The sequence below is a fragment of the Haliotis rufescens genome, unplaced genomic scaffold (assembly GCF_023055435.1).
Source record: "Haliotis rufescens isolate VD_foot unplaced genomic scaffold, xgHalRufe1.0.p SCAF_8, whole genome shotgun sequence".
NCBI lineage: Eukaryota > Metazoa > Mollusca > Gastropoda > Lepetellida > Haliotidae > Haliotis > Haliotis rufescens.
This window is the reverse complement of record NW_025964372.1, coordinates 6,013,263-6,037,586: the sequence shown is the minus strand read 5'-3', so window position 1 is coordinate 6,037,586 and position 24,324 is coordinate 6,013,263. Positions and strand designations below refer to the sequence as shown.

At 42.0% G+C, this 24,324-nt stretch overlaps 2 protein-coding genes across 4 annotated transcripts in view; both read right to left on the bottom strand.

The window, feature by feature from the left end:
* LOC124148998 (alpha-N-acetylgalactosaminidase-like) overlaps positions 1–24,324 on the bottom strand; it is a 92,292-nt gene that overhangs the window by 53,465 nt on the left and 14,503 nt on the right. The window lies entirely within an intron of this gene.
* On the bottom strand, positions 4,976–15,379 carry LOC125376850 (probable glycosyltransferase STELLO1). Of its 3 annotated transcripts, XM_048389107.1 has the most exons (5): positions 15,325–15,379; positions 9,670–9,799; positions 8,696–8,818; positions 8,412–8,501; positions 6,655–6,789 (listed from the first exon to the last, which is right to left on the bottom strand). In XM_048389107.1, the coding sequence occupies exons 1-4, from the start codon at positions 15,338–15,340 to the stop codon at positions 8,480–8,482; spliced, it is 291 nt and encodes a 96-aa protein (XP_048245064.1). In that variant the 5' UTR covers positions 15,341–15,379; the 3' UTR covers positions 6,655–6,789; positions 8,412–8,479. The 3 variants fall into 3 exon arrangements, with proteins under 3 accessions (XP_048245062.1, XP_048245063.1, XP_048245064.1); XM_048389105.1 differs by lacking the exon at positions 8,412–8,501 and having other exon boundaries at positions 4,976–6,789; XM_048389106.1 differs by lacking the exon at positions 15,325–15,379 and having other exon boundaries at positions 4,976–6,789; positions 9,670–9,688.

Genomic DNA, 24,324 nt, shown 5'->3' with positions numbered 1-24,324 from the left:
CGGGCAGAGCTATAGAGCGACCTGTCAATAAACAAGTGTGAAGTTTGAGTGTGCGTCTGTTTTACCAAAAAAGTAAACGTGTTAGACCTCCGTCACCTGTGGCTTTCTTTCGATGTGACATAAATGAAATACTGAAAACAACTGCATTAAATTCACAATTTCCTTTCGCAAACTCTAAATTTTATTATTAGCTAATGGTGTGTGTGTAGGGGACTGTGTATGTGGAGGAAGTGGTCGTGTAGTGTATCCCTGTGTGATGACATAGAGAAATCGGTTGACTGTATGTGGAGGTAGTGGTCGTGTAGTGTATCCCTGTGTGATGACATAGAGACGTGGGTTGACTGTGTATATGGAGGAAATGGTCGTGTATTGTATCCCTGTGTGATGGCATAAAGACGTGGGTTGACTGTGTATGTGGAGGAAGTGGTCGTGTATTGTATCCCTGTGTGATGACATAAAGACGTGGGTTGACTGTGTATGTGGAGAAGTGGTCGTGTATTGTATCCCTGCGTGGTGACATAGAGACGTTGGTTGACTGTGTATGTGGAGGAAGTGGTCGTGTATTGTATCCCTGTGTGATGACATAGAGACGTGGGTTGACTGTGTATGTGGAGGAAGTGGTCGTGTTTTGTATCCCTGCGTGGTGACATAGAGACGTGGGTAGACTGTATGTGGAGGAAGTAGTACTGTATTGTGTCCCTGCGTGGCGACACAGGGACGTGGGTTGACTGTGTATGCAGGGAACTATATTTTATCCCTGCGTGGCGACAGAGAGTCGTGGGGTGACTGTGTATGTGAAGAGGTCGTGTATTGTATCCCTTTGTGATGACATAGAGACGTGGGTAGACTGTGTATGAGGAGGATGTGGTGGTGTATTGAATCCCTGTGTGATGACAAAGAGACATGGGTTGACTGTGTATGTGGAGGAAGTGGTCGTGTATTGTATCCCTGTGTGATGACATAGAGACGTGGGTTGACTGTGTATGTGGAGGAAGTGGTCGTGTATTGTATCCATGTCTGATGACATAGAGACGTTGGTTGACTGTGTATGTGGAGGAAGTGGTCGTGTATTGTATCCCTGTGTGATGACATAGAGACGTGGGTTGACTGTGTATGTGGAGGAACCGGTCGTGTTTTGTATCCCTGCGTGGTGACATAGAGACGTGGTTTGACTGTGTATGTGGAGGAAGTGGTCGTGTATTGTATCCCTGTGTGGTGACATAGAGACGTGGGTTGACTGTGTATGTGGAGGAAGTGGTCTTGTGTTGTATCCCTGCGTGGTGTAATAGAGACATGGGTAGACTGTATGTGGAGGAAGTAGTAGTGTATTGTATCCCTGCGTGGCGACACAGGGACGTGGGTTGACTGTGTATGCAGGGAACTGTATTGCATTCCTACGTGGCGACAGAGAGTCGTGGGGTGACTGTGTATGTGAAGTGGTGGTGTATTGTATCCCTGTGTGATGACAAAGAGACGTGGCTTGACTGTGTATTTGGAGGAAGTGGTCATGTATTGTATCCCTATGTGGTGACAGAGACGTGGGTTGACTGTATGTGGAGGAAGTTGTCGTGTATTGTATCCCTGTGTGGTGACATAGAGACATCTGTTGACTGTGTACGAGGAGGAAGTGGTGGTGTATTGTATCCCTGTGTGGTGACATAGAGACGTGGGTTGACTGTATGTGATGGGGTTGTGTATTGTATCCCTGCGTGATGACATAGAGGCGTAGGTTGACTGTGTATGTGATGGGGTTGTGTATTGTATCCATGTGTGATGAGAGAGACGTGGGTTGACTGTATGTGGAGGAAGTGGTCGTGTATTGTATCCATGTGTGATGTCATAGAGACGTGGGTTGACTGTATGTGATGGGGTTGTGTATTGTATCCATGTGTGGTGTCATAGAGACGTGGGTTGACTGTGTATGTGAAGGAAGTGGTGGTGTATTGTATCCCTGCGTGGTGACACAGGGACGTGGCTTGACTGTGTATATGAAGTGGTTGTGTATTGTATCCCTGTGTGATCACAGAGACGTGGCTTGACTGTGTATGTGAAGAGGTTGTGTATTATATCCATGTGTGATGACAGAGACGTGGGTTGACTGTGTATGTGGAGGAAGTGGTCGTGTATTGTATCCATATGTGGTGTCATAGAGACGTGGGTTGACTGTGTATGTGGAGGAAGTGGTCGTGTATTGTATCCATGTGTGGTGTCATAGAGACGTGGGTTGACTGTATGTGATGAGGTTGTGTATTGTATCCATGTGTGGTGTCATAGAGACGTGGGTTGACTGTGTATGTGGATGAAGTGGTCTTGTATTGTGTCCCTGCGTGGTGTCATAGAGACGTGGGTTGACTGTGTATGTGGAGGAAGTAGTCGTGTATTGTATCCCTGCGTGGTGACAGAGACGTGGGTTGACTGTATGTGAAGAGGTCGTGTATTGTATCCCTTTGTGATGACATAGAGACGTGGGTAGATTGTATGTGGAGGAAGTAGTAGTGTGACTGTGTATGTGAAGTGGTTGTGTATTGTATCCCTGCGTGGTGATATGGAGGCGTGGCTTGACTGTGTATGTGGAGGAAGTGGTCGTGTATTGTATCCCTGTGTGATGACATAGAGGCGTGGGTTGACTGTGTATGTGGAGGAAGTGGTTGTGTATTGTATCCCTGTGTGGTGACACATGGACGTGGCTTGACTGTGTATATGAAGTGGTTGTGTATTGTATCCCTGTGTGATCACAGAGACGTGGCTTGACTGTGTATGTGAAGAGGTAGTGTATTGTATCACGGTGTGATCACAGAGACGTGGCTTGACTGTGTATGTGAAGAGGTAGTGTATTGTATCCATGTGTGATGACATAGAGACGTGGCTTGACTGTATGTGAATGAAGTGGTCGTGTATTGTATCCCTGTGTTGTGACATAGAGACATCGGTTGACCGTGTATGAGGAGGAAGTGGTGGTGTATTGTATCCCTGTGTGGTGACATAGAGACGTGGGTTGACTGTGTATGTGGATGAAGTGGTGGTGTATTGTATCCCTGTGTGGTGACATAGAGGCGTGGGTTGACTGTATGTGATGGGGTTGTGTATTGTATCCCTGCGTGGTGACGTTGAGGCGTAGGTTGACTGTGTATGTGATGGGGTTGTGTATTGTATCCATGTGTGATGACAGAGACGTGGGTTCGCTGTGTATGAGGAGGAAGTGGTCGTGTATTGTATCCCTGCGTGATGACATAGAGGCGTAGGTTGACTGTGTATGTGATGTGGTTTTGTATTGTATCCCTGTGTGGTGTCATAGAGACGTGGGTTGACTGTGTATGTGGAGGAAGTGGTCGTGTATTGTATCCATGTGTGGTGTCAGAGACGTGGGTTGATTGTATGTGATTGGGTTGTGTAGTGTATCCCTGTGTGGTGTCCTAGAGACGTGGGTTGAATGTATGTGATGGGGTTGTGTATCGTATCCCTGTATGATGACATAGAGACGTGGGTTGACTTTGTATGTGGAGGAAGTGGTCGTGTATTGTATCCCTGTGTGATGACATAGAGACGTGGGTTGACTGTGTATGTGGAGGAAGAGGTCGTGTATTGTGTCCATGTGTGGTGTGATAGAGACATGGGTTGACTGTATGTGGAGGAAGTGGTCGTGTATTGTATCCATGTGTGGTGACATAGAGACGTGGGTTGACAGTGTATGTGGAGGAAGTGGTCGTGTATTGTATCCATGTGTGATGACATAGAGACGTGGTTTGACTGTATGTGAAGAGGTAGTTTATTGTATCCCTGTGTGGTGACATTGAGGCGTGGGTTGACTGTATGTGAAGAGGTAGTTTATTGTATCCCTGTGTGGTGACATTGAGGCGTGGTTTGACTGTATGTGAAGAGGTAGTTAATTGTATCCCTGTGTGGTGACATAGAGGCGTGGTTTGACTGTATGTGAAGAGGTAGTGTATTGTATCCATGTGTGATGACATTTACCAGAGTCTACCGCCGGCCTCAGATCATTCAGTATCCTAAACATTGCACTTCCAGTACTATGATGAGGATGATAGGTTGACGGGAATTCGTCCAGGAGTTTATTCTTGGAAATGTGTACGACGTCATAATAACATTACATCAACATAATATCGAAACACACAGGGTGAGGTTAATAATCATAAAAGACAATACAATGGGTCAAATATGTGGCAGCAACAATAATTAATTTATGTCTGTGCACTCAGGAATGTCCAAAATTTGTCACAATCGAATGTCTGGAATGCAGGAAACAGTGTTGGCAGTAGGCATTATGTCGATGTTTTCCGATAGGTATCCCTTCCGCACTGGGCAGGTACAATAGGTAGATACGTTATGTCAGAAAGTAGAGGGCTTCGAATTGCCATCGACTTGCTCTTATATAGGTACAGCCAGCCTTTTAGAAATTTCGCAAATAGTGTAGTCTATCCCAGTGTCAATACACAAGGGCGGATAACCCAAGTGCTCTTGTTGTCACAAACCGTCAACAAAATCTAGAAACGCGGGCACTTGACATTTTAAGTACGCTTCAATAAACTACCTGTACCAATCACCAGAAATGAACTTGCACTACATACTGCCACAATGTATTTTATGGAAAAAAAACACTAATAGAAGGTGTCATGATCATTTTTGAAGGCGGATAATTGAATATTTGAATTCAATAGTGTCAAACATAATTTTTGCAGAGTTAAACCCTTCGGATTTATAAATAATATTCACTTCAAGTTCCTAGAAAGTATTTTTCTTTTGTCTTCATTGTTTACTTTCAGTTATTCAATATGAATGCAGTTTTAAAAAACAATTGGGGTGCATAACACAATTTGAATTGAGAACAGAGAGCGAGTATATTCATTAATTCTTTGTTATCCGACCTCAAGACAGGTACATGTACATGTCCATTTAGTTGGCAAGACACAAGAGCGAGACACGAGCTCTTGAAGTACAACAGCCAGTTAGTGAAATACACACACGCACATTGTATGTGCAAGTATATCCTTTCACCCTACTCTTGCTGATGCATTGAGATATGTGCCACAGAAGAACTGTCTTCCTACTTCTTCAGAAAGGTCATACCTAAGTTTGAAAGGATGTAAAAAAATATCTCTGGTGTTATAATATTTTGTATATTGTTCCCTATTATGCCAAAGGCTGCCATCTTTCACAAAATGAATGTCTTTCCACATTTGAAGTCCATAAGCAACGTTGGCAAATCCTATTTCCACCATGACATCGTGTTTCAACAACAAGTTAGCAACAAGTGTAAAATTATCTTTAAAGGAAGCAGGTACGTACATAAAATCACAGCCTTGAATGGTCAAAGTTGTAAAATTGTTAGAGTTGTTCATATAATTGTGAAGAAAACGATTTGCAAAAGATCTTGTTGAGTTCAACAGTGACATGTTTCTTATGTCATCAATGACAGCTAGTATCCTCGGTTTACCATCCTTCCACCAAATCCACATGGGATTGATATCCTTTTGAGAAACATTCTCGCGCCTGCCACCTGTATGCAGCCAGATCTTATCACGTGGCAGTGTGTCAATGTTCCAAGGGTTAATCAGAGTGTCATCTCCAATCTGTAAGAATCCTTTCACATCGACATTAAGCTTCATTGCTTCAATGATACATTCATACATGTAGTGCCAGTCTCTTTTGAAGAGTTCCATGTATATGAAATACCCCGTGGTTGCATTCTGAACATAGGATGTGAAGTTTTTTATTTCGGGTCCACAGAAAATGATATTGTTGAAGTAAGGGCGATACATGGCTTCTAGTAATGGAATATTGGCATACAGTAATGGCTGGTTAAAGGATATTATAAGCGCTATGTCATTTGTGTTATCTGAGAATTTTATATCAGTTTTTGGACAGACAGCTCTCAGACGTGTGTGATATGTGTCTGTCATAGAAGTCGAATTAATTGGAGTAGCGATAATTCCCAAAGTAGTTTTTTTTAAATCAAGGGATCTTTGTTGTGGGATTCGTTTGGGAATTATATATTGGATTGACCTTAACTGCGCAAGCCATTCAATTACCAAAAAGGCTTCATACGAACTGAGGAGTTGATTATCTTTCAGAAGTTTCACCACTTCAGCCAAGCATTCTAACACATTTAGGTTACCGGTACAGTCCCAGGAATGTAGAAAGTCAACCAAACAGTTTGAAGAGGTAGTGTGGGCTATCCTTGATTGTGATGGTACAGGAAACGGATAGATTCCTACTCTTCCATTTAAATACCATAAGACACGTTGTATTATGAAATCTCCTTTGTCGACATCCAATAAAGGGAGTGCCCAGAATGCATCATAATGGAATGCCAGTACATCCGAACTAAGTGAAGCAAATGTGTTTACTTGAAGAAATATAGGAGCATGCTGTTTTATTGATTCAAAATATACTGGTCGTTTGCATTGCCCTCCCATATTCATTTCAGGCAGTAGAGGATTAAACACCGACATGACCAATGGATTTACACTTTCATCAATGTAAAACTCATTCAAAGATGACATTGCTTCGTTACTTGGTGGCTTAAATAATACATGGGGATCGAATACCGTTTCGTTGCGCATAAGAACTAATCCTGTTTGCGGTATGTTGTCAGACATTCTCTTCAGCATTTCTAATCCACAGGTATTCAAATGACGGATCACACACATGTGTTTGGCGCCGTTGGAAATAGCATAAAGGTAAGCCTGTTTCTTGTGGAACAGATCATCGACAACAATGTCAGCGGGCAAGTGGGGATGAGTTGAGCTGAGAGTAATGCACCACGGGCGTCTGTCGGATGAAAGAGAAAATGCATTTTATGCAGGAGTCAGCAGTTTTACAGCAATTCAAACAAACAAACAATATCTACCGACGCCATTCGGATATATACTTGCGGAAAATAACATCTGTGCTTCATATAAAGTGGTGTAAATGTTATGTTATTGAAAATTAAACGATGTTAATATCTCGGGTGACCGCCATTTGCGTTGATACAGGCGAGGCAGTGGTGGCACATTGAATTCACTAGATGATTGAAAACAGCCTGGAAGATCTTGTTAAAAAGGTCAACCAAAGATTAGCCAAAGAGCGTCTGGTTCTAGTCCTGTCGTAGGTGTCCATCCATCTTATCCCAGACATGTTCCATGGGGAAGAATTCTGGAGAAAGAGCCCTGACAGTACAGCAATTTTATGCTGCCGCTAAAAGTTTGTTACAACACGCGCAACGTGTGGGCGGGCATTATCCTGCTGCGCCGTGACGTTACAGTGCCTGCATTTGCACAAAGGGTAGAACGTGATCTCAAACGATGTCGCCCGGGTAGTGCCATTAACAATGAAGAGTTGTGTTTTCCCATGAGTTGTGATGCCACCACATATAATTACACTTCCACCCCCAAACTGACGACGTTGAGTAACTCAAGCGTCGCTATAACGCTCTCCTGGGCGTCTGTAGACCCTTGCGGGACGGTCGGGTAGCCTAGTGGTTAAAGCGTTCGCTCGTCACTCAGGTTCGATTCCCGACATGGGTATAATGTGTGAAGCCCATTTCTTGTGTCCCCCGCCGTGATATTGCTAAAATAATGCGGCTGAAAACCACACTCACTCACTCACTGAAGACCCTTGCACGACCATCAGTGCTGTCCGGGAGAAAGTTATTGAGCAAACATCATACTGTCCGAGTCTTGTCTTCTGAACCACAGACGCTGTCTAGAGAGGCGTGCCTAATGGTGACGTGGAAGCAAAATCGGGCGTTCCTCTGGCGTTGGATGTTTTGCCCCTCAATCGGTTGCGTACGGTTCTCAAGCCTGAAGTTGTTCGAGCTGTTATTGTGGCAATTTGGTATCGATTCCATAGATGCACCAACCGAATATGGCTGTCTTTTTAACATGACGTCACACGTGGACGACTGGACCGTGGCAATCCATGAGTGGTGCCCTGCTGTAGATGACGCCTTAGAAGAGCTGATATTGTGTTTCGATGAACATTAACATGTCTGGCGACTACGTTTTACGCCATTCCTGTTGGCAAGATAACCACTGACCGTAGACGTTGATTTTCAGCAAGCGACGTAAGCGTTGTTACGGTTTAAAAAGTGTTGTTATCAGCACCTGATAGCTAAACAAACAGTGTGTGCTGTTCACATTAACAAATTCACGTTTGTGAGTAGCACACTCCCGACAAACACGGAAACATTAAAACCATACGCTGTGCATGAACATGTACATGCAAACTATAAATCGCGTCCTCAATGTCGAGGAAATGTCTTCACGAACATGAAAGATGCATTATTTGATTTCATCATTTCATTCATTTTTATTGAATTTTATATGAATCAGCGTTACATTTTTCCGCTCGTATATAAGGCTTAATCGGGCTACTGTAATTCTTAATTCTAAGCATCCCTTATTACTCACCTCTGATTGCCTATGTATACTAGTATATGCTCATGTTTAAGGGGTTCCGTAACGTTGCTGCGTACTTTTCAATTCTTTCTTGGCACAAGGCTGGGGATGGGGAAGAGACAAAGTGTAAAGTAGGTTCACAACTCGTTACGCTAGGAAAAACATGGTATTGTATAATACTTGGTAATTGGCGTACATTTGATTTCGTATTTGACATTGCAACTGGCACATGTTTCCTATATGTTATTTCGGAATGACAATAGAATCTTCGAGAATGTATATCATAAATAACTTACCTGCACACAGATTGTGATAGGCTAGTATTGACAAGTAACAGTACTCTCCATCCGGGTATCTTGATGACGTCATCGCCAGTAAATGATGACGCAATCAGCCACTTGTCGTGCTGCCTCTTGTTCCTACGAATGAAACAAAATAAATTAACAACAACATTTACAAGTGAAAGTTTTGCAACCTTGTACATTCCAGATTTATATCTGTAATTAATATAAATATTTCCAGGCTTTGTAGCCTACTTGGATATGTTTTCTACAGTTTATATACTACTCAAAGTTTGCTAAGGATCCAAGTTTCAAAGGAAATACGTCACATTGTGAGCATCTGTTGAAATAGCCAAAGACAGGATTGCGTGAAGACAAATGTTTAATGAACAAATGTCCGTTGCTACGTGATGTGATCAATAATCAGTCAGATCAACCGTCAACATGAGAGTATCTGACCACAACTGAAATGTAAATGTCAAAAAAATGTCGAAAACAAATTCATTGTACAAGAAAACAACCTCTCAGTGGCGCGTATGTGATCCACTAGATGCGATCACAGTCGTCTCATGCTCCCAATGTCCGGAAGGATGCCAAGGAAAATTTGTTTGGCGGTATCACACATGACAAGCGAACTGATTTGCTTATTGCGAATGAGTGAGTGAGTGAGTTTAACGTCACATCGGCAATATTTCAACGAGATTATTGTGAATGAACATTTGACTGGACAGCGATATGTTGACATTTTTCGTCCTGCCGTTGTTCCATTCACGAGAATTACCGGCAGAAATTGTGTACGACAAGACGACAATGCCAGACCACATCTTGCCCAGGTCCAACGACAAAGCACACGGACATTGGAGTTGCCCCCTAAGTCCCCCTGATATGTCACCAATATAGCATCGGGTCGTCGGCGTGACGAGCGAACGCTTTAACCACTTGGCTAGCCAACCGCCCCTTGCAGCGTCAGAAAAGTTATGTATACATACCTGTACTCAGGAAGAGATTGCAGATGCATGGGATCGCCTCCAAAGTATGTCCATGAACTGTTTTGCCACCTGTATTGGTACACCATCAACACCACCATAATGGCCAAAGGACAAAGGAATAGCTTCTTGTCTGCCAACAAACGAATGGAATTAATAAAGGACTGGCCATTTGTCATAGCACGCGTAGGGGGTGGGTACGTGTGTGTGGGTACGTGTGTGTGTGTTTGTGCGTGTGTGGTGGTGGTGGTGGTGGGGGGGGGGGGTCTCGAGACTGTATCATGTTTTGTCTGTGTCCAAATGATCCAAAAGTGCATTAAGTTCTAACGCAACAAATTGCACTTCCTTGGTCACTTGCCTTCTCTCATACGAGTACTTATATTTTAAGTCGTGCAACAATTTATTTACAGTAGATTTAGAAACTGGGCCCGACAAAAGTTTATCCTCTCGATGATTCATTCCCAACAAAGAAAGTTGCATGAACGAAACCATAAGTACACATATTTGATGGCAAGTGTTCAGGAGGCGAACCGTCTTGCAGTGTTCGTGTGCCTAGGATTCATGACATTATGGCAGGGTTGTAAGTGTGACATGTTACGGATCTGGAATCTATTTGGAATACACAATGGGGCAGCTCGTTGCTCTGTGCAGCGGCAAGGTAATATCAAAATCGTTTATAGGAGCAGCACAGAGATGCGGTTACTGCAGCTTCCATCCACGCCGGCGGGGTGGGATGACACACGATCAACCAGATCACTGAGCCTGACCACCCGCTGAATTTGGTGGTTACAGCCCATGAGCGCTAATTGGAAATTAGCAGGAAAAACCATCATGGCGCTTAGGGACCAATAAGGGCATACCCACAGTTCATGACTAAAACGAGAACAAAGGTGTACCGGTAATTTGATTTTTATAAATATGAACAACCAACCAATTTCAGTGTGTGCAAGAAGAAACCAAGTATTCGGGAAAGAATGCTTCAAATGTTCTCCACAAGAGGCCAAATAACCAATCAAATTCCATATCATTAATCAATCTTCCGAAATGCAGCATAAACAAAAACAACACTTTTGACCGTTTTGTCAGTGAAAATGAAAGATGGGAGCCACAGGAATGATTTAATCCGGCGTGACGTCGCAACGTGACGTCGAACGTCAATTCAACGTCCTCAGCAAGACATGGCGACGTTATCAACGGAAAAACCACGTCAGAGGCCGTCCTCTTCGTAACACCCCATTTACAAGAGATATGGATGAGAAACACGCATCTTCGACACAGTTCCGGACAGCAACTCTCACATTCCCCATAACCATCCCTGGCACCACAGGCGTGTCTGCGAGTACAGTCCGTCGACGTATACGCATCGTACGACGGCATCTGTGCTAGGCGCCTACCATACGGCCAATCCTGCAGAATATCAATGTCTCCCTCTCCAGGAGTTAATGTGTTACCTTGGCCTGCAAGATTCCCTGACCTGCCACAAATATTACTGGGATGTAAACGAACGACGTCTGCTTTCACTAGCCCTGACTAACGTCGATTTTATAGTACATTGAAATTCTGTGATGACTCACTAACCCACTCCCACATAATGTCCTAATAAGCGATATATCTTCTAACATACTAACATACTGATACTCATATCATTGCAATGGTTGAGGAAACGTGAAGAAATATACTATCATCCCAGTTTTACCATGTTATGTAACCTTTTTTAAAAGTATAAGAACAAATCTGAACCCCTACATCTTGGGAAATCCACACGAAGAAATAACCACAAGAAAATAATAAATATCTGACATTGGACACCCAATTCGTTTTGCTGTCGTCATCAAAAGCTTTCAGTAGTTTATAACATTGGTAAGGATATCTTTGCTATCCCATCCTCCGTAATTTTAACCAATATTTTGTCATTCGAAGTTGACTTAATACCGTAAACAGCTTTATTTTCAACCATTAAAAAGCATTTAGAGGAAAAAGAATGTACTTTTTCAAAAGCGTCATTATATTTTGCGCCCCATATTTCTTCTCTGTATAACAGGATTGGCACAATTTTCTTCAAATATAGCACGAGCTGTAGAAGAGGATACATGAATATTTTGCTTGAAAAATATATAGATAGGTATAATTGCTTTTGATGGTTGCGATGCTAATTAATATTGTGTGCACGCAACGGACCATGACAGTAGCGCCAGGCCTAAATATTAAGAATAAGTAATTTAAGACGATATTACTATGTGTCCATTTTTCATTTTTGGCAATGATACCTCCATTTTTAAAAATAAATACATTTGTTTTTGACCAATTAACTTCCAGTATCCGTCTCTTGCAAACAGAATATAATACATTCAATTTTTCTGTAGACCATTAACAAGGTATGAGACGTAATAACACATCAGCAAATCGAAGTAACATACAATCTCTAATATCTTGTGTGACAAACACGACAATGACATTCGTTATATATTTCTGTCACGAGCTCATTAATGAAAAGGGGCGGTCGGGTAGCTTAGTGGTTAAAGCGTTCGCTTGTCACGGCGAAGACCCGGGTTCGATTCCCGACATGGTTACAATGTGGTGTTCTGGTGTCCCCCGCCGTGATATTGCTGGAATATTGCTAAAAGCGGCGTAAAACAATACTCACTCATACTTATTAATGAAAAAATAAACAAGCCTGGGCTTACTATACATCCCCGGCGTACACCACTAGATGTCAAGAAGCACTGTGTTCTACTAGACTGTGTTTTAATGCACGCCTTTACCGATGAATACATATTGTTTAGAACTGGAAACAATTTCCCTGTTCATCCTTAGGTAGGAAGAAATATATTAACATTTTTTTCTATCTATAAAATCGAAAGCTTGGTATAAATCTACAAATGCGCAATAAAAGCTACCCCTAGGGTATCATAAATATTTGGAACATGAAGCTTGCATATGAATGAATTGTCAACCGTTGAATAGAACAGCCTGAAATTCAGATAGAAGATTATTCACATCCAACCAAACTCTAAGACAATGTGCTATAATGAAAGTAAGTAGCTTTCCCGTTACATTTAACAACAGGAATATCCCTTTAATTACTGGGTTCCGACCGTGTACCCGATTTATACAACGTTCCACGACTCCGGAAACACTCCAGTAGTGATAATTTTATAAAGTAACAATTTTAAATATGCTATAAGAATTGTGCCTGATAACCTAAAAGATTCAGATGATATTCCATCTTCACCGGCAGATTTACCAGCTTTCAGATTTTGTGATGCACACTCAATCTCTTTCTCTGATATATCACCTGATAATAGATCATCTGTAAAAGGTAACTCGTTGCAGTCTTCACATGAATGGGAATTTACAAACTGCGTTACATAACAATCAAAGGGTTAAGATTCCAGGTTATTAATGCGGGGTAAAGTAGATCTTTAACATAAGTAAACCAGACATCTGGTGTCAAGGGATAATTAGATACTTTGTATCGCCTTTTTAATGAATTCCAGAAACGTTTACAGTCTTCATGTTTAGCTGCCACCTTATATCATCACACAGTTTAGCATCGTTTGCATTCTTCGTTTTTCTACAGCACTTCTTGTACTCAGATTTCGCATTAAGATAAAGGCGTAAATTGACATCGAATTAATATTTTCTAAATTTGTTCAGCAATCTATATGTTCTAGATGTTAGATTAGTCTATATCAAAGCAGGGCGGTTGTTGCCCGTAGTGATTGTAGCTACTGTAACATATGTCCCTGCATTTTTACCACAGTGAATTTAAATATCACGAAACTTTCCGACAGTAGTATCAATATTATCTCCAAATAAAATAGAAAATTCATTGAACATTTCCTTACTAGCACTGCTGCATAAATAGTTTTGATCACGAAGTGATCTTACCTAAAGGGAGTGTATCTAACTGTATGATTTATTTACAACCCTCAGGGTTTATGTAACAAACACAAGGAAAATATGTAAGGAAGACAACTCATTCTTCACTCTGAAAAATAGAGCATTGTTGGACTGGCCGTAAACCCTTTCAAGAAAGGGGATATACCATGTTTTATACATACGGACAATCCTCCCGAAAACCTTCCGCGGGATTTATAACGTTTTGGGTTGCAACTAAAGATATCATGGTTGTTAAATAGATTTTGCAAAATATCATGCCCATTCATTCATACACATTGTCTCCATTAAACAGAAAATGGCATAATTTTTCCCAAAGGCAGAAAAATCCGAAAACAGTCAAGTCCCGATTAATGAGTATGTCGGATAAACGAAATTAGGTAGTATAAACGTTCGTGATCGAAAATTGGACAACTACACGATAGATAACGATACAAACACGTAGGAAAAGGAAAAAGGACATATTCATATTGTTGTGTTACATTGTCGGCGGAACATGTTTTCTAATCATGCAACCACTAAAGTTTAACACAAAACTACTGTTACGGACTTTATGACTGATACAAAATTGACTGATTTTTAAAGCATAGTCTGGAATGGAAGTCGCTAATTTGAAACTAGTGCCGCAATGCTTAAAAAAGCTTCTTTCTTAGTGGCTAATGTCGACTTCCTGTTAGTAATTTCATTGGTCGGTCAAAGTTCGCGAAAGGTCGTTCCGACGTGACCTGTAATCGGATGTCCTCAGCGGTAGCGAGAACTTGTATCCGATTTTAATGAGTGAGTGAGTGAGTTGGGTTTAACGCCGCTTCTAACAGTATTCCAGTCATATCACGGCGTGTCAGCTTAATGTGGGAGGAAAGCCCGAAGTGATGCAGGTCTCAGACGTTTACCACTTCGGTGAAACCCACGAACACGGGTATGGTGCTGACAAACCTAGAAACATAATCGGGGCGAACCGGGATTCGAACCAACAATCATAGGTTTCTGGCGTGCCTAAGGGACGCAACACTGCACAGCGAAGCACGGCGCCTTAGACGACTGGGCCACCCGCGCCCCCTCCGATTTTAATGATAGGTAATCTAGGCATGTGATTAATCCTGTTTTGTTTATTTAAACCGTTGAAATATGCAGCTACTCGCCGACTCGTCTCGCATCAAAACACAGGGCTGTGTACAAACGACGGTTTGTAAATAATCGAGTCTGTACCAGACAATCCAGTGATTGATATCATGAGCATCGATCCACGCAATTGAGATACGATGACATGCATCAACCAAGTCAGCCAGCCTGATCACCCGATCCCGTTAGCCGCCTCTTGCAAGCATAGTAGCCTTTTCCGGCAAGCATGGGTTGCTGAAGACCTATTCTAACCCGGAACTTCACAGATTACTTACTGGTAAGTAGTGATTCATCGACTAGTATCTTACAGGTGAATTGACTTGAGAGAAAAATTACCTATACTACTATACTACACAGGTAGAGAACTAAAAATATATTTTGACCAGTTTCAATGAAACAATTTATCATCTGTAATCAATGACTCTTAATATAATATCGATTTCAGATAAATACACTCTTGGTGGCTGATAATCAGTTTCGAAACAAGGTAGTCTTGAAAGTAACTGAAAAGCAACGTAATTACAAATGATAAATAATACTGTTTCATAAAGAAAGATGTCTTCTAAATGAAATCGCTCATGTCCCCGGTACCGCGTTCACACATGTTCAAGAAAATAAAGAAGTAAAAAGCTAAGTTACCTGATGGTCTGAACATTGTTGAACGTTTCCGCACTCTGTTAACGTTAGCTTTTGTGATCCAGTCACATGAAATTGATGCCGCGCTGAACTGAAACGAAGCCCACGAGAAAAGCGTGCAGCCTGTAAAATGCGTGCGATGACAACAGGCTGATTGCAGTCGGCTCTTTAGATGGCTTGTTGTTGGTTGGTTGGTTTGTTGTTTAACGCCGCACTCAGCAATATTCCAGCTATATGACGGCGGTCTGTAAATAATCAGTATCGCACGGAGAACTGGGACAGCCTGGGTCAGCGTAATCGGATATGCTGTGGAGTTTCGGTTTTGGGCTGTTTGCTGAATAGAACAAGGGCTCGCGAACAAGGGAACAATGTAGAGATTAAATCATTACCACCTCTCTTTATATCAGATATGTTATTGTGATTTGAATCTCTTTTGGAGAATTGCGAGTTATTGTATACTCTTTCGTCATGGTAGAATATATATATTCTATGTTGCTTTTTGAATTATCCACAAATAATGAGAACTACAATGTAAACCTCTCTCTGGAGATATGCAATAATACTACTGAAGGGCATATCTGAAAAATGGGACTTATCGACTAATCTTTCTTTCTTAAATACTAACTGTTACAGGCATTCTAGTCATTATATTAGACTTTGTACAGTTTAAAAGTCACTCAGCAATATACCAGCTATATGACGGTAGTTCGTAAATAATCCAGTCTGGACCAGACAATCCAATGATTAATATCATGAGCATCGATCCACGCAATTAGGATCGATGACATGTGTCAACCAAGTCAGGCTGATGGTGAAACATCCTCACGGAAATATATAGACACCTTGCTATACGTCTGCAGACAAAGATATCTGTATTAAACTTTTATGACTTTCCAATTAACGCTTGAAATCAATGTTCAATGGGGGTGGTCGGGTAGCTTAGTGGTTAAAGCGTTCGCTGGTCACGCCGAAGACCCGGGTTCGATTCCCGACTTGTGTATAATGTGTGAAGCAAATTTCCCAAATGCCCCCGCCGTGATATTGCTGGAATATTGCTAAAAGCGGTGTTAAACCAAACTCACTCACTCACTACGTTCAATGCTGATAGCATTGACCGCAGCTGTAGCAGTGTTTTCATTTATGTGTGTATTTAATTACGGAGTGTTGTTATTCACTCCCACGACAGATGTACTCATAATATGATTCCTTGTAAGAATGCACTATAAAAACCGACATTAGTCCGGACTAGTACAAGCAGCCACACACACACGCACACGCACACGCACACGCACACGCACACACACACGCATGCACAGACGCACGCATGCACACACACACACACGTGCATACATATTATGATTGTACAGGTACAATCATCTTGAATGCGGCGTTTGACCTCAATTCACCTCACCCACCATTTAGGAATGCAAAAAATCATGTGTGAAAACAGAACATCCGTCACACTGTGAAATGTTATTCTAAACAAGGCCTGACAATGACGAAGTCATTCGTGACTTGTTTTTCCGGGACAAGCCGAATAACGACTCGTGCCCCACTCATGTCCATTTTTGCGACCGGGTTCCGTCTAAGCGCTAACGGGCATACCTAAAACAATTGTCAACTCGTTGCGTAACGGTTCATAGATAATTCCCCATATATTATATATGTTTCAGATGCAATTTAGAGCACACCGGGACCTGCGGAATTATACAGAATGATTGAGCACATTAAACTGTGTCTCGGGTATATTTTTAGATGCAAGACGCATGTAAAATCAAAAATTATTCCTGAGGGATTCTTTGACGAAGCACTTGAAGTCATACGCGCTTTCTGATTGGTTTGTCGTATTTTCGCACATAACATTCATCGATAGGGGAACGAGTCTTCTTGCAGGTTACGGAAAGGGGCGAGTGGTGACGAATGTGACGAAGTATTATACCACGAGTCCGTTGGAGAAATATACACGAATTCATGTAGCATGGTACGCTATATTATCGCAGTAGTTAGTTTATAACATGGCGAATGCTCACTAACATATTAGCTATGTCATAAGCAAAATGTTTCTTGTTCTTAATTCAACTTTTATGACACATTAGTCACGATTGATCGATGATTATTTTCTTTACCGAGTTCGGTAAACTAAGTACCTGTCATTGGCGACTCAAGGGCGGGCAACTCCATATCATCGCCGTATCACTATTTTGTCAGTGATACGTGTGGACTATGCGGTTTTCACCCCTTCCTGGTTTGGATTATGCATAATGATATAAAGTAAAAATACATTCCCATAACCTTAAAAAAGTATAAGAAAGTCAACCTTTAAATTATTATAGTATATTATATTTTTATAGTTTTAAAAACGACGGAGCCAGAAAGCCGAAGCAGGGCATCAAAAGGGCGATGACAGTGACAGGATATTTCGGGATAGGTTCGGAGGTGTTAATCAATAGGCATCTTTAATCGGTTAGTAGGTTCCGGTAATTTGCTGATCACAACATAAACACGAGTTCATGGTCTGATATTGTTCTCAACCAATCAAAATGATCTATGAGGACATGTGACAAAGACCGGCCAGACCCGAACACTTTACAATGATACCATCAACATTAGGAGAGGAGAGCCCCGTTTGCAGCCAATCGAGTCGAACCCCGATCGTTCTGAGTTCACAACTTAGTGACGAGCCTGGCCGGTCTGATGCTGTCGTGTATTGATAAATGACTGAGAGTAAGTAAAACTAATGTGATTATAAAACTGGTGTCGGTTTCTTTATTATGCGAGTATAAATGCTGATGGAGACAATTCGGAGTAAGCGTCGATAGACCAATCACTCCTTGCCTGAGATGAGCCGAGGCTGACAAGGCGAGATGCAAAGTCATAGCGAACTGACCATGACGACAATGCGTTCAGGTAACTGTAGTAACGTCCAACTTGAGGATCTCGCCTCTTACGACAAGCATGGGTTGCTGGAGGCCTTTTCTAGCCCGGATGTTCACGGGTATAAAGACTGTAGGAAATATCGGTGATGGAAATTTAAGTAAACTGCATATAAAACTGTATATGATTTCACTATTCGTAAAAAGATTTCCAGGTAGAATAGCCAGTAACACATCAAAGATTATTGTCAATCATTTAGAGAGAGATTTATTTTCAATTCAATAATCTTTTTAGCACATATTAATTTCTTGCAAGAATGTATTTTTAATTAAGTGAGGAATTTCACAAGAATATGACTAGAACGAGCAGAAAAAAGCCACATCTAAACAAATGATGGAGATGAATTCTACTTTCTAATAAACCATCAGAATGTTTAATTTGATAGGTTTAGGGGACGATTCCCACACGCAAAATAGACTTGCCTTTGCATGTGTTTGTGATAGTGATTCATCAACACATGCTCATGATATAGTCGGAATAGCAGAGATTTCTAATGGATATGGAAAGGCTTGCTTTATATATATATATATATATATATATATATATATATATATATATATATATATATATATATATATATATATATTCTATACTTATTCTTACCCGGAATTATTAATGTAAGTGATAACAGAGGATTCAAGCAGAAAACTAATTGATCTAATTAAACATCCTCACTGTGATCCTGTTCCGCTATGTTGCCAATATCTGAATCACAAACAGACCCGTGCAGACCCGGGGTGAATAGGTCTTCAGCAACCCATGCTTGTTGTAAAAGGCGACTATGCTTGTCGTAAGTGGCGACTAACGGGATCGGGTGGTCAGGCTCGCATGGTTGAAGCATGTTATCGATCCCAATTGCTTGGATCGATGCTCATGATATCAATCACTGGATTGTCTGGTCCAGACTCGATTATTTACAGACCGACGTCATATAACTTGAATATTTCTGAGTGCGGCGTAAAACAACCAACCAACCAACCATCACAAACTGTGTGTACTGGTTGGTTTGCAGCCAACGTGACCTTTCAATTGAAGGTCTCAGAGACCGATCATTCGACATTATTTTTTTATGTTAAATATTGGAAAAAAATAAGCTTGCCTCACGTTCACCTAAATGTTTTTGCTTCTACACACGCACAATCATACACGCACTTCAGCCTCGATGCCCAGTATAATACCAGTGCTCGTGGGTCTCATCAACTTGGAGGCGACTAACGGGATCGGGTGGTCAGGCTCGCTGACTTGGTTGATGTATGTCATCGTATCCCAATTTCGTAGATAGATGCTCATGAAGTCAATCATCGGATTGTCTGGTCCAGATTTGATTATTTACAGACCGACGTAATTTTGATCTGCAATAATGCTGAATGCGGCGTCAAACAAACAAACAAACACACAAACAAACATCAAACTGGACAACAGATATGACCTGGGTCAATTTGAACGCTCCTCCGACATTAAGCTGAAATAGAACTGAAATACTGTTCAAAGAGGCGTTATAAAATTCCCTTACTTAATCCGTACTGAGTCTAGAAATATGTTTCATCCTTGGGGCAAGATGACGGGGGGCATCGGTCACTGAGCAGCATTTGGGGGGTAGAGGATGTGTGTGTGTGGGGGGGGGGGGGGGGGGGGGGGGCACCTTTTAGGAAATCAGACAACATTCCGCTTACCTACATTACCTGACACGACGTCAGAAGCAGTATCAGTTTGACTTATATCGTGTGCAGGTGACCGTTCTCCCTGCCCTTGATCTGTTCATCTGTCTGAACACATTAGACAAGTTATTCATAAGGGCCGTGACGCGAACTTAGATCAAGAATACCATCCTCCAAAACATTCCATCACTGCTACCTTTGTGGATGGGAACAATTGCTTGTTAATTTAAAATGTACAGGTGACCCACTCGTCTTAGGAGCCGAAACTCGCTGTGCAGATGGACTTCCCTTGTCGGAATTCTATTATTCTGGGTTCTAATTATAGTTCTTTGTTTGTCAGCACCCTGATCGTTGGTTTCACCAAAGGCCTGCGTCACTTAGGACTTCCTTCCACATTAAGCTGACACGCCATGTTATATCTTAAATAGTTCTTAAAGCGGCGTTAAATCCAACACACACACACACACACACACACACATACTCTCTCTTTCTCTCTCTCTCTCTCTCTCTCTCTCTCTCTCTCTCTCTCTCTCTCTCTCACACACACACACACTGATTAAAATTATATTATTTTGTTTTTGGTACATGTATAAGTTCTGTAAGTAGAATACATTGAAAGTATCTTTTAAGTAATAATAAAAAGCAGTACACAATTCTCTTTACAAAAAAAACCATTTTATCTTTGTTCTTATTAGATTATGTTTAGTCTTGAATAACAACATGATTTATAGCCCTGGAAATGTCAAACCCTAATTCATAATTAATAATATATATTTAATAAAATAAAAACATTACGTTTAGGAAATCAATAGAAAAGGTACAATAGTAAATAGTCAAAAAAGTAATTTTAGAGGTTTCTGAAATATTTCTCATTGATGCCGTTGAATAAATGAACCTAGACTCACAATATGCAGTCCGTTGTAGTATTTGCTTTGTATGTAACTGTAAACAACTCTCCCTTTTCTGTTTGTTAGTGGTCCAATTTAAGGCACGATCTCCTCCAATACACGTGTGTCTGGACATGCGAAACATTCAGAATGAAAGGCGCGTGCGTGCGTGTTGTTATTGAAAAAACAACAGAGAATTGTGGCTCATCAGCGCCCCAGTAGCCTCGTGGTACACTCACAAGGTCGCAAACACAAAGGTTGCAGGTTCCATGTCATTGAAATATAGTGAGTGAGTGAGTTTCGTTTTACGCCGCTTTTAGCAATATTCCAGCAATATCGCGGCAGGGGACAGCATGCTTCACACATTGTACCCATGTGGGAAATTGATCCCGGGTCATTGACGTGATGAGCGAACGCTTTGACCACAAGGCTTCCTTTCCATATTCAATGATGGAGGGAATTGTATTGAAGGCAAATATATCCTCTCAGACATCAATCGTACCTAATTTGAATAAGAAAAAACAAAAACAGTTATTTCATCCCAAATAAACATCATCTTTACGATTTGAAGTTCTGCTTTTCCTCTTTCGCCAAATGTTCCCGACGTCCTGTCCTTAAAATATTTATGTTAGAAACAACATGGAAATTTAAGCAGATTACTAATTAAACGCTGTCGAAACTAACTCTTTATAGTGATCCGTTCCGCAACTGTGATCCTGTTCCACTGTGTTGGCCAACGTGACCTTTCCACGTATGGTTTTAGAGAACGATCTTTCGATTTTATTTGTTGTACAATAATAATGGGGGAAAACTTGTGTCAAGTTGACTTTGTTCATCAGTATGCCCGTATGTGTGTAGACGGAACCAAATTGATAAGAGCAGCCACAAAAGGAGCACTCGGTTTGAGTGCGAGCGCGCGCGCGCGCGTGTGTGTGTGTGTGTGTGAGAGAGAGAGAGATAGAGAGAAAGAAAGAGAGAGTATTTATGTGTGTGTGAATGTGTGTGAGTATGTGTGTGTGTCCTGTCACATTGTCACAGCCTCACACAGTCCTGTAAAATTGCCACAGCCTCAAACTGTAACATTAACACAGCCTCAAACTGTAACATTGACACATTCACACACTCTCCTGTAACATTGCCACAACATCACACTGTTCTGTAACATTTCCATATCCCACACTGTAACATTGCCACAGCCACACACTGTAACATTGCCACAGCCACACACTGCCCTGTAACGTTGCCACAGCCACACACTGTCCTGTAACATTGACACAGCTACACACTGTCCAGTAACATTTCCATAGACTCACACTGTAAAAATGCCACAGCCACACACTGTAACATTGCCACAGCCACACTCTGTCCTGTAACATTGTCACAACCTCAAACTGTTCTGTAACATTGCCATAGCAACACACTGTCCAGTGACATTGCCACAGCCACACAATGTTACATTGACACAGCCTCACACTGTTACATTGACACAGCTACACACTGTCCTGTAACATTGCCACAGCCACACACTGTTCTGTAACATTTCCATAGCCTCGCACTGTAACATTGCCACAGCTACACACTGTAACATTGACACAGCCGCACAATCTAACATTGCCACAGCCACACACTGTAACATTGACACAGCCGCACACTGTACCATTGACACAGCAACACACTGTAACATTGCCACAGCCTCACACTGTCATGTAACATTGACACAGCCACACCCTGTAACATTGACACAGCCGCACAATCTAACATTGCCACAGCCAAACACTGTAACATTTTCACAGCCTCACACTGTTACATTGCCACAGCCTCACACTGTTACATTGCCACAGCAACACACTTTAACATTGACACAGCCACACACTGCCCTGTAACGTTGCCACAGCCTCACACTGTTACATTGCCACAGCAACACACTTTAACATTGCCACAGCCACACACTGTAACATTGCCACAGCCTCACACTGTAACATTCACACAGCCACACACTGCCCTGTAACGTTGCCACAGCCACACACTGTCCTGTAACATTGCCACAGCTACACACTGTCCAGTAACATTTCCATATACTCACACTGTAAAAATGCCACAGCCACATACTGTAACATTGCCACAGCCACACACTGTAACATTGCCACAGCCACACTCTGTCCTGTAACATTGCCACAACCTCAAACTGTTCTGTAACATTGCCATAGCAACACACTGTCCAGTGACATTGCCACAGCCACACAATGTTACATTGACACAGCCTCACTCTGTTACATTAACACAGCTACACACTGTCCTGTAACATTGCCACAGCCACACACTGTAACATTGACACAGCAACACACTGTAACATTGCCACAGCCTCACACTGTCATGTAACATTGACACAGCCACATCCTGTAACATTGCAACAGCCAAACACTGTAACATTACCACAGCCACACACTGTAACATTGACACAGCAACACACTTTAACATTGACACAGCCACGCACTGTAACATTGACACAGCCACACACTGTAACATTTACACAGCCACACACTGTAACATTGCCACAGCCACACACTGTAACATTGCCACAGCCTCACACTGTAACATTGACACAGCCACGCACTGTAACATTGACACAGCCACGCACTGTAACATTGACACAGCCACACACTGTAACATTGACACAGCCACGCACTTTAACATTGACACAGCAACACACTTTAACATTGACACAGCCACGCACTGTAACATTGACACAGCCACACACTGTAACATTGACACAGCCACGCACTGTAACATTGACACAGCCTCACACTGTAACACTGACACAGCCTCACGCTGTAAGATTGCCACAGCCACACACTGTAACATTGCCACAGCCTCACACTGTTACATTGCCACAGCCTCACACTGTAACATTCACACAGCCACACACTGCCCTGTAACGTTGCCACAGCCACACACTGTCCTGTAACATTGCCACAGCTACACACTGTCCAGTAACAGTTCCATATACTCACACTGTAAAAATGCCACAGCCACACACTGTAACATTGCCACAGCCACACTCTGTCCTGTAACATTGCCACAACCTCAAACTGTTCTGTAACATTGCCATAGCAACACACTGTCCAGTGACATTGCCACAGCCACACAATGTTACATTGACACAGCCTCACTCTGTTACATTAACACAGCTACACACTGTCCTGTAACATTGCCACAGCCACACACTGTAACAATGACACAGCAATACACTGTAACATTGCCACAGCCTCACACTGTCATGTAACATTGACACAGCCACATCCTGTAACATTGCAACAGCCAAACACTGTAACATTACCACAGCCACACACTGTAACATTGACACAGCAACACACTTTAACATTGACACAGCCACGCACTGTAACATTGACACAGCCACACACTGTAACATTTACACAGCCACACACTGTAACATTGCCACAGCCACACACTGTAACATTGCCACAGCCTCACACTGTAACATTGACACAGCCACGCACTGTAAC